Genomic DNA, 11520 nt, shown 5'->3' on the forward strand with positions numbered 1-11520 from the left:
TATATTTGTCACCCTTATAATTGGTAGCGAAATCACCTTCCTCTAGTTCCCATTTAGAATCAATTTTGGGTACAACTTCCTCCATTTTCTTATAGTTTAGTCCCTTTTTAATAGATGGCCCAATACGTTTCTCCAAAGATCATGGCTTACCTTATTACTTATTTATTTCTTAACTTGCTTTGTGTTATCATCATCCTTCTTAATTTTAATCAGAGGTATCATTTTCTTAGCCCCTTCACTAGTTTTTTAATATTTTTGTAGAGCTAAGCTTGAAAAGATGGAAATTTATTTTAAAAGACATGTTATTTAATAGATTAGATTCGAGATTATTTTTTCTGGTCATCTTTCACATAACACAAATACATTATTTTATAAGTATTATAAATACTTTTAATAGAAAATAGAATATAGAAGATAAGAAAACATACTTAAAACACTTTAACTCAAAAACAAATATTTATAGTTTTAGTTCTAAACATTAAAATTTGTGAATTTGAATTTTTATAATCATTTTTTGTCTAAATATATTATTTTATAAATGCTAAAAAACTTATTAGCAACAAAAGAAATTCTTTAAAAACTGTCATTCAAAAGAAAATCATATGATCAAATTCCTTTGTTTTGCATAACATAATGAACAAATAAGAGATCACACTTTTTAGAAAGTGGGAGCTATTAAATTTTTACAATTCATAAATAATCTTCAAAAATTTATTTTAAATTAGATTATGTATATATTTTACATCAATATTTGAAATCACGCTCTATCAAGAAACATAAGGAAAAAATGTCCCTGACAATGTATACAGAATTATGCAACAAAATCGAGAAACAATTTAAGATTTTTAAAAAGTGGCATTAAGATTATGGTTTAAAAAATGTCCCTGACAATGTATACAGAATTATGCAACAAAATCGAGAAACAATTTAAGATTTTTAAAAAGTGGCATTAAGATTATGGTTTTGTTTATTGTGATAGTTCAAATGCTAGACTTTTGCATGTCAGGAATCTTAGACATCTCCGTTCACGTTACTTTCTAAGCTCGAAACCTATTTTATTATGACCAATTGTTTTGACTGTTCTACGGGGCAGCTGTAATCATTGAAATCTTTTTATTATAAGAGTAAATAATGCTAACCACTATGAAGGTACGTCATCTGCAACCTACATATTCTTCACGTTGTGATAAATGGCTTAAAAAAAACTCTGTTCACATTGTTCTTTACTCTGATACATAAAATGTAGTCTCAATTGCTCTTTTGTTAGCCTGCCCGGGGGAGATGTCTTCTCCAAGTCAACGGAAGACAGCCTACGTACAGCAAAGGGCACAGTAAAGGACAAATACTCCCACCCAATGGGAACTGAAAGATTTTAAGATATTACGTTTCTAAAATATTGTGTCTAGTGGAGCAGAGGAAGAAGGAAGGAAGGAAGGAAGGAAGTTCATTCTGTACCATCCCATCTTTCTGGGTTAAGCGACTTAACTGTATAAAGGTAATGTGGATTGATATTCTTCAAGTTGGGAAAAGCCATGGCAGCTAAAGGGCAACAAACCAGTGGCGAGATCGATGCTAAAACAGCTTTAATGGTTGCAATAAAAAGAGGAGATTCAGGTCATATTTCTGCTTGTTCATTTCTAATAATATGTTTTACTTTATGGAGACATGAAATGTCTAAATAAGATCATGCATAGAATCCTATATTGGGAATTGTCATCTCTTTTTAATTATCATGTGTTCACACAAGTTATGATCCCACTAGTTTGTAATCTCTCGCCTATAGTGTTGCATAGTTTGTTAAAATTGGATACAGCAATTCCTTAGTTCGAACAATGTGTTTTTTCTAAACTAGTTTTGGATGTCAAAAATGCAGATGAGCTGAAAAAAATATTGAGTGACGAATATGGAGATCGAGTAGATCTACTCGATGTACGGCACAGAGATGGCAATACAGCCTTACATGTAGCCGTTGGGAGAAACTACGTGCATATAATAAGGCAGTTGGTATCATTTCAGCCCAAGCTTTGTTTGCTCACTAATCGTGAGCAAGAAACTCCGGTTTGTATGGCAGCGAAATTGGGGCATCTGGAAGCAGTGAAAGAGTTGATAGAATCTGTTAAGGAACGGAATAGGTGTGGAATGAACATCCTACATTTAGCCGCTCAAGCTAGCCAAGTGCGAATTGTTGATTACTTGAATAAATCAGATAATTTAAATTTGTCTGGTCTGGTGAATGAGGGACTTGAGAGGCCTCAGGGAGCTGAAAAACCTCCAAAGATAAAGCCCTTGCAATGGGGAGACACTCCCCTGCATATTGCAGCAAGGAACAAAAACTTTAATGTAAGCTTTAGTAATGCACACTCTCTTTTTTTCTGATGTGTGATCCAATTAAAAACAATCATTAATGTTTCTCTTAGGCTTAAATATTAATGTGTGATGAATGCAGATGGTAATTTCGCTGCTGAATATACGGGGCATAAACAAGGAGGCGTTCAACGAGGCAGGGCTAACAGCTCTGGACATTGCACGAGAAATCACAGAGTACCACGAAAGTTACCAGATAATATCACTCCTGACAATTCACCCCCCCAAGAACAAGCCATTCCTGTACAGTGCTCCAAAGGTGAGTGCCGCAAAATACAAGAATGCCACTAAGATGATTGATGAAACATATGATGCGAGGCGGGAGAAAGAATTAGTGGTGGCAGTGTTGTTAGCCACAATGTCATTCACAGCGGTCTTCACCATTCCGGGCGGTTTCAAGACGGATCTTAAGAACGGAGAGAGAGAGAAAATGCTGGGCATGCCAATTCTCATTGCAATCGATTCCTTTAAGATGTTCGTCATTTTCGATTGCCTGGCATTCTTTCTGTCGCTGTTTGTGGTGCTGATGTGGCAGATGAGTTCACCTCTTACCACTGGAGACAAGGTGTTTTTCTTGGTCATCAGCAACTTGCTGGTTTGTGCTTCCTATGCATTTACGGCATGTGGTTTCATGGCGGCAGTGTATACAATGCTTGAGTACAAGCATGGTAAGCTGGCCTGGTTCATGTTTTGGTCTTCCGTCATCGTCGGCTTCTCTGCCGTTCTCTCGTTTCTCTACTTGTCCGCAAGGTTTTCGGTAAAGCTGGCGAGATTCAACTGCCTGCGGGGTGTCCATCCTTTCCTTCGCGACCGTCTCTTCGAGTGGGTGTGGCTCAGATTGGAAAGACATGGGGTTTTGGATCTCGCTCGGAGCTTCAAGCTCAAGTGGCTTAATTTGTTTTACGGCTATAAGTTGAGCATACATGAACGTAGGCCTAAAGGAAGTGGCCCCTCTGTCGAAATCATGTCATGTGAAGATGGGAATGACTCATCAGAGCAAAGAGTGGCCGCGCTCTGTCTGAATGAAGGAGTCTATCCAAATGAAGGAGTCTATCCAAGCGGAGAGCTTAAACATCACAAAGTAACGCTTGATTCTTAGGTTAAGTGCGAGTTATATTATCATCATAATTATTTCAATAAGAATCAACATGTTCAAAGTCAAAATAAAAATACCAAGTTAAAATAAGGCGAGGGGACCGCTCCTGTAGATTTGATTTATTTGCGTGCCATTAGAGTAAATAAATCTAGCTTCAGTATGAATAATTCATTTGTTTCTTCACAGCTTATATAATGCAACACCAAACATTTATTTACACCCATTGTTCATATATTTTCTTGTACCAATTTGTGGACTAATGATTCTTAACTTAGAATCTATATAATAATAGTATATCAACAAAATGTGACAATAAAAAATAAGTTTGCACTGTGGTAGGTGGTGGCTTGGTTAACATTGTGGTAACTTGGTCAATCTTGTGTAGGTATATTCTAATACTACATCTCACATTAGATCAAAATGGGAAATTGTAAATGATATTTTGATCTGATTTTGACTCTTTATCAGTTAAATTATTTAAATAGTTAATGAATATGATGCATGCTTTTTTATATGTAAAAGACAATGAACATACAGTTGTCATAACCTAAATATATTAAGAGATAATTAATGTCATTAATAGTAGGTTTTCTTCCATTTTAATAGTCATATATGTCCACATTTCCCCTATTACATTAATGCTAAAAATATTAAATCAATGGCTTATATATTAAAACTTGATGATTCCATATCTCAAATATATATTCTGAGAAAATTTTAATTTTCAAGTAGAAACTCTTGAATCATGCAAGGTACCATTAAGATGTCTTTGTGTCCTTTAGAAATGTGTATGTTCGAGCCACATCATTATGATATCTGTCCCAAACTCTCAAATAAAAAATCTTTGAATTATTTAACAATGATTTCTAAGAGATGTGACATGTCTCTATTATTATTTTGTGATCATGGAATGAATCATTTTTTACTGACCGCAAACGGATACAATTTTTTGTCATATACTCTAAAGATTAGTCAAATACAATTAATATTGAGCACAATATCAAGTCGCAAACCAATCTCCAAAATGAAGCTTCAAAAAACATGCATTCTTAAAATTGATTAGTATAAAAAAAACAAAAAAAAACCAAAGTAGATAATCTAAAACACCGAAAATGTTTCTCATGGAGAACACCATCTAAGAAAGAGAAGCTAAAATGAGATGATGGAAGTTCCTCTATCCTACATTGTTAACATATGATATTTCATCTTCAAAACTTGATAACAAGTTTAGAAAAATGACATTTAAGTCTTGATGCTTCTATTGAAGAGCTCTACCAGTTTCTCAAATTATCACTTCTAGCCCTACATCTTCATTTGGAGTTTCAAGATACTTATTAATATGAAGTGGTTTCTGCCAAAAAAAATGTGCTTCAAAGAGATTATTCATTTTGATTATTTTAACATGTGTGATAAAGAGACCACAATTTTTTTAAATGTGGAATAGTGAATGGATATTTCCAACCCTTTGCAAGCACTATACCAAATATTCACAAACTTAATAATGTGCATGGTAGAAGTAGTGAGGGTCTACAACTTTAGCCACTATTTGTGCCTTTTCATATAAATGTGGAACTCTTACATAAGCATTGACCACTAATTCTCCTCTGCACATGTTATAGATCTCCAATTATAAAATTGAACATCTTCATAAAAGAATCTTCAATAAAATTCTCATTTCTCTATTGAAAAAATGTAGTTGATGTTGGATACAATTGATTAATTGTGTGTTGTCTTTGATGTTACACAAATGTCATATCAGTTTCAGTCAGTGCTTGCCGAGCTCACTTGGACAGTGAAGACAATTTTCTGTGTCTACTGAGTGTTCCTGTGTTTGTCAAGTTCAAAAGGTAGTGTCTACTGAGTTCACTCAAGAGACAAAGGAAAGTGTGTTGAAGATGAGTGTTAACCGAGCTCACTTGATTAATGAAGGAAAGTTGGATGGAACTAGTGTTGATCGAGCTATGTAATATGAATCAAGTTTCACAGTATTCATTAAGTCGCCAATATAGACTGAGTTTGAGACTACTTGAAGGTGATCAGTATGGACCAAGTTTTTATGTCTACCAAGTGCATGATGATGCCAACTATTGACAATGGATGTCAAGTATTAGAACCTCACTAAGCCAGTCTTCTGAACTTGAGTGTCTACATTTTGGCTGACTTTGTAATTTTATGTACGCTTGTATTCTAGCTGACTAAGGTGATAAATGTTGATTATTCTAAGTTGTATTTAAGCCGACTTAATAATTTGAATGATATAAGTATAAGATCAAGTTGTGAATGAAAAGTGTCTGCAAGTGTGTAAGAATGAAAAAGAGTATGAGTGAATGGAAGATTTGATAATGAGCTGAGGAAGCTAAGGATAAGAAAAGTATCCTTGTGGAGCAGTAAAACTATATTCAACTAGGAAGGATCAAGTACAAGCCACAACAAAGATCTGTAGTCAACAATTCAGTTGCATTCATTCAAGACATTTCATTGTTGCTTTCTAACAATTGTAGCAGTGATCTAAAATATCACAACTGAGTTGGCTTAATAGCTAGTTGTAAATCCTGTAAGAAGGTGATAGTTCTATTTAATTGTTTCAAGACCTCTAATAAGGCCACTCCTAACAGGGTGATTAAATCATCTAATAGGGTCACACCTAATAGTTTGTTTTGTAACCTTTAACAAGGTTGGCTCCTAATAGTGCTCATTTCAGAAGAGTGAAAATTAGTAACTATTTGCAATTGGTGGTTTTTCCCAAATTGGGTTTCCACATTAAATCTTGGTGTCAAATGTGTTCATGCTATTTACTTTTATTTATTTGCAGCTAAGTTAAAGAAATGGTAATCATAGATAATATCTAAAGACTTGCATATTAATATTTACCAAGAAAACATAGTGTTTACCGAGTTACAACATTTTCTTTGTGTAGCGAGCATCAACAGTATTCAATTTTAAGAATTTTTTTTTGTACTAACATCTAAGCGATCTAGGATTTATTTTAGTGGTAACTAATTCACCCTTCCCCTCTCACTTACTCCTCTTATATTTCCAATAATCGATCTCAGAGCTTTTGGTACTTGCAGAGAAGGTTTCAAGGACCTAAGCTAAAGATCAGGATGTCTTACAAAAGAGAGATTCCCAAGCTAAATAGAGACAACTTTGTAGCATGGAAAGGATTAATGAGACTACATTTGAGTAGTATCAGTAATTCAAGTTGCAAGTATCTTGATGCAGAATACAAGACTCCCACTTGAACATTATCAATTGAAGATATTGCTAAAATGAAGAACCATAACATCATGGTGATTGATATTGCATCTGCTCTTAGTTATGCTGAATTTGATGAGGTAAAGGATTGCAAAACTTCTTTTGAAATGTGGCACAAACTAAAAGATATCTATGGATGAGATGAGAATGTAAAAAGAGCCAAAACATAAAGTCTTAGAAGACAGTTTGATCAAATGAAAATGAGAGAACATGAAAACATTGCTAAATATGTTGAAAGAATCAAGGTCAATATAAGTGCAATCAAGGCATCTAGAGGAAACATCAAGGAGGAAACTATTGTAAGTAAAGTTCTTAGAACTCTTCTTCCTATTTATGCAATTAGAGTATCTTCTATTTAAGAGATGAGATGTGCTCTAAATTGTAAAATGTCTTTGGATACTCTAGTTGGAAGATTGGCAGCTTTTGAGTTAGATAATTTGATAACTATATTCCCGCTTTGAAGAATATTGAGTCTGCATTTGAAGCTAAACTTTCGCTCAAGAAAAAGGGAAAAAAGTCAAAATCTAGTCAATCAGGAAGTGATGAAGATGGAACATCAGAAGAAAGTTTCGACAGTGTTGTTGAAGTCCTACTTGTAAGGAAATATTCAAAAGGTAAAGTTCCTCTGATCTACTTTTCTTGTGAAGAAGTTGGTCACATTGCTACTAGGTGTCCAAATAGAGAAAAAAAAGATGAAAAGAAAAGTCATAAGTACAAAGGCAAGATGGATTTCAAGAACTACAAGAAGGAAAAAGGTAAGAAATCTTGTTTTATAGCTAAAGATTCTGATAATAGTGAAGATGTAATGGTATATAATGCTGTAAAGGATGAATCTGATGATGAAGGAGATAAAATGACACTTATCTCTCGTTTTAGCAAAAATGATACATGGATTACTGATAGTGGCTACTCACATCATATGACTGGAGATAAAAAAAAATTCTGAGAATACGGAACCTTATAATGGAGGTAGTGTAAGATTTGGAAATAATGAACCTTGTTGCATAGAAGGTAAATGGAATATCTCATTGACTAATGAACTAGTATGTGACAATGCTTATTGGGTTGAAGGATTAAAGCATAATCTACTGAGTGCGGCACAATTAAACAACATTGGATTCAAGATAGAATTCATCAAAGGCAATGCCAAACTACTAGATGGGAAAGGAAATTTGTTTGGATCTAGTAAGCAAACAAAAGGTACCTTATTTTATCTTGACCTCAGTCAAAATTCACATTTTATTGCACAAGTAAATGAAAGCTAGTTATGGCACAAAAGACTATGTTATGTAAACTTTGATAATCTAGTTAAGATTAGCAAACATGAGAAAGTAAGAGGTCTTCCTAGTTTGAAGAAACCTGACATGGGTCTATGCAAGAATTACCAAATTGGAAATATAGGAAAGACTAGTTTTAAAAGGAAAAACTATCAGTCTGAAGAAGTCTTAGAGATTGTTCATACTAACTTATGTGGTCCTATTAGAATAGAGAGTTACAGTGGAGAAGAGATTTTCATTCTTTTTGTTGATGATTATTCTAGGATGATGACTGTAATGTACTTAAAAGAAAAATCAGAAGCTCTTCAAAAGTTCAAATGGTATTTGGCAAGAGTAGAAAAGGAAAACGGAAAGAAATTAAAATGTTTGAGATCAGACAGAGGTGGTGAATTCATCTCCAATGAATTCAACAACTTCTGCATTGAAAATACAATCAAAAGATCGGTATAAACCCCTGGTACACCTTAACAAAATGGTATAGCTAAAAGAAGGAATAGATCTATCATGGATTGTGCAAGAACATTGATGATTGAAAAAAATGTTGCTCTCAAATACTAGAAGGAAGCTATCAACACTGCAATTCATACTTTGAACCAAGTATAATTGAAGAAAGATTCAAATCAAACTCCTTATGAGCTATGGTATGACTACAAACCTAATGTAAGTTACTTGAAAGTATTTGGCAGCAAATGTTATATCTTGAAAGAATCTAGGAAAGGAAAATTTGATATAAAAGGTGATGAAGGCATATTTCTAGGATATTTCTGCAAAAGTAAAGCATACCAATGTTTGAATATATCTACTCATAAAATCATAGAAAGTGCACATGTTAGAATTGATGAGTTTGCAGAAAGGAGTGAAGAAGAAAGCTGCAAAGAGCTAGAGGATTACAGAAGATTCATGTACTATGAACCTAATACATTACTAGTCACATCTAAAGGGAATAAAGCTTCACGTCCCGAGTCCCCAAAATCCCCATTAGCTACCGAGTTGCAACCAGTGCAACTCAAGTCGCAATCAAAAGCTACCGAGCTAGTTCAAACTGAGTCATAGTTAGAAGCTACTGAGCTAGTTCAAACAAGTTTGATGGACCTGAGTCACAGAAAGTGGCATTCAAGCCTTAAATTGAAGTTCATGATTAAATTAGTGAAATTCATTCCAAATCCAAGGAACCTATGTTAGCAAGATATATCAAAAAGCATCATGCACCTGATCAGATCATTGGTGAAAAATCTGATGGAACCAAGACAAGAAGTAAATTGAAGGGTACATGCTTGCTTGCTAAATTTGAACCTAGAAATGTTAAAGATGCATTGGAAAATGAAAGTTGGGTTAAGGCAATGAATGAAGAAATAGAATAGATTGAGAAGAACCAAACTTGGACTCTTGTTCCTAGATGAAAGGATAAAAATGTAATTGGCTCAAAATGGGTGTTTAGAAATAAGTTGAATGAAGATGGAGAAGTTTTAAGAAAAAAATCAAGATTAGTATGTAAAGGATGTTCTCAGGAAGAAGGTATTGATTATGGTGAAATTTTTTCTCCTGTTGCAAGATTAGAAGGTGTTAGAACTTTACTAGCATATGTAACACATAGAAGATTTAAAGTATATCAAATGGATGTTAAATTTGGATTCTTGAATGGAATTCTTGATGAGGAAGTCTACATTGAACAACCAAAAGGTTTTGTGGATCCTAATAAGAGAGACATGGTTTACAAATTACATAAAGCATTGTATTGTGTCAAGCAAGCTCTTAGAGCTTGGTATGAAAGGCTACATAACTATTTGGTATAGATTGGCTTTTAAAGAAAAAATGATAATAGTAATCTATATATCAAAGAAGGACTAGACAAAAATAATTTATTGGCCAAAATATTTGTTGATGATACTTTATTCATAGGAAATGATGACTTATGCAAGGGATTTTTAGAAGAAATGTACAAAGAATTTGAAATGTCTATGTTTGGAGAGATAAAATTCTTTGTTGGGTTGCAAATACAACAAAGAAAAAATGGTATCTATATTACTCAATCCAAGTATATCAAGGAAATACTGAAAAAAATTGGAATGGAAGATTCAAAGCCTATTGGAACTCCTATGACTAGTACACAAACTTTCCAAAAATGATGATTTTAGAGAAGTAGATCAGACCACATACAACTTAATGATTGGAAAACTATAGTATGTAGTACATACAAGGCCTAATATTGCATTAGCAGTTGAAATGGTGGCAAGATTCTCAACAAATCCAAGAGAAAATCATATGATGACAATCAAGAGAATCATGAGATATCTGAAAGGTACTCAAGACTATTGCTTATGGTACAAACTTGGAGGCAATCTAGACTTAAAGGTATTTACCGATGTTGATTGGGCATAAAGTATTTATGAAAAAAAAAGACACTAGTGGTGGAGCATTCTTTCTTTGTAAAATACTAGTGTCTTGGACAAGCAAGAAGAAAAATTGTACATCTCAATCCATAGTAGAGGTAGAATATGTGGCAATAGTAGTTAATTGTTCAAAAATTATTTGGTTTAAACATTTATTGGTAGGTATGAAGATAGAGATCAAGGATCTAGTTGTCATATACTATGATAACACCAGTGTAATCAATATATCAAAGAACCCAGTGATGCATTCTAAAAAAAAGTATATTTCTATAAAATATCACTTCTTAAGAGAATTAGTGTAGGATAAGGAAGTCAAATTGGAATATGTGGACACAAAAGAATAAATTGCAGACATATTCACTAAGCCATTACCTAAGGATGCATTCTTGTATCTAAGAGGTAAGCTAGGGGTCATTCCCCTATCAAAAGCTCACTTAATGAAGTTTAGTGATGCATCAACCAGACCATATTCAAGATCAATCAGTTGATTCAGAATTGGCAAGAACTTATTACAAATGAAACAATACTTGAGGTACATTGATATTATAAAGGAAGTTGTTGTCTTTGGCATGTGTTGTCAAAGAGGGAGAAGTTTACTGTCATATCTCATAAGAAAATTCTCTAAGAGGGAGAAGTTAAGAGGGAGAAGTTTTTAGTAAGAGGGAGAAGCTATTAGACAAGAAGAGGTTACACTGATAGAGGGAGTTCTCATGGATGAGAACCAGAATGAAACTAAGGATATGTTGTTTAATTTATGCTTGCTTTGAAATTTCATTAGAATATGGTCCATGTTGTGTTGCCATCAATGCCAAAGAGGGAGATTGTTGGATATAATTGATTAATTGTGTGTTGTCTTTTATGTTACAAAAATTTCATATAAGTACATATGTCATATCAGTTTCAGTCAGTGCTTTCCAAGCTCACTCGTGCAGTGAAGATAGTTTTATGTGTCTACTAAGCATTCCTGTGTTTGCCAAGTTTAGAAGGTAGTGTCTACTGAGTTCACTCAAGAGACAAAGGAAAGTGTGTTGAAGATGCGTATTAACCAAGCTCACTCAATTAATGAAGGAAAGTTGGATGGAACCAGTGTTGACTAAGCTATGTAATATGAATCAAGTTTCATAGTATTTACTGAGTT

At 33.8% G+C, this 11520-nt stretch overlaps 1 protein-coding gene across 1 annotated transcript; it reads left to right on the plus strand.

Annotated features, from left to right (window-relative positions):
* Positions 1 to 1532: 1532 nt before the first annotated feature.
* On the plus strand, positions 1533 to 3463 carry LOC149560938 (uncharacterized). The gene is made up of 3 exons (XM_089827709.1): positions 1533 to 1614; positions 1874 to 2340; positions 2447 to 3463. The coding sequence occupies exons 1-3, from the start codon at positions 1533 to 1535 to the stop codon at positions 3461 to 3463; spliced, it is 1566 nt and encodes a 521-aa protein (XP_089683835.1).
* Positions 3464 to 11520: the final 8057 nt, after the last annotated feature.

This window comes from Cupressus sempervirens, chromosome 4, assembly GCF_028749045.1.
Source record: "Cupressus sempervirens isolate cs-2001-9-10 chromosome 4, ASM2874904v1, whole genome shotgun sequence".
NCBI classification, from domain to species: Eukaryota; Viridiplantae; Streptophyta; class Pinopsida; order Cupressales; family Cupressaceae; genus Cupressus; species Cupressus sempervirens.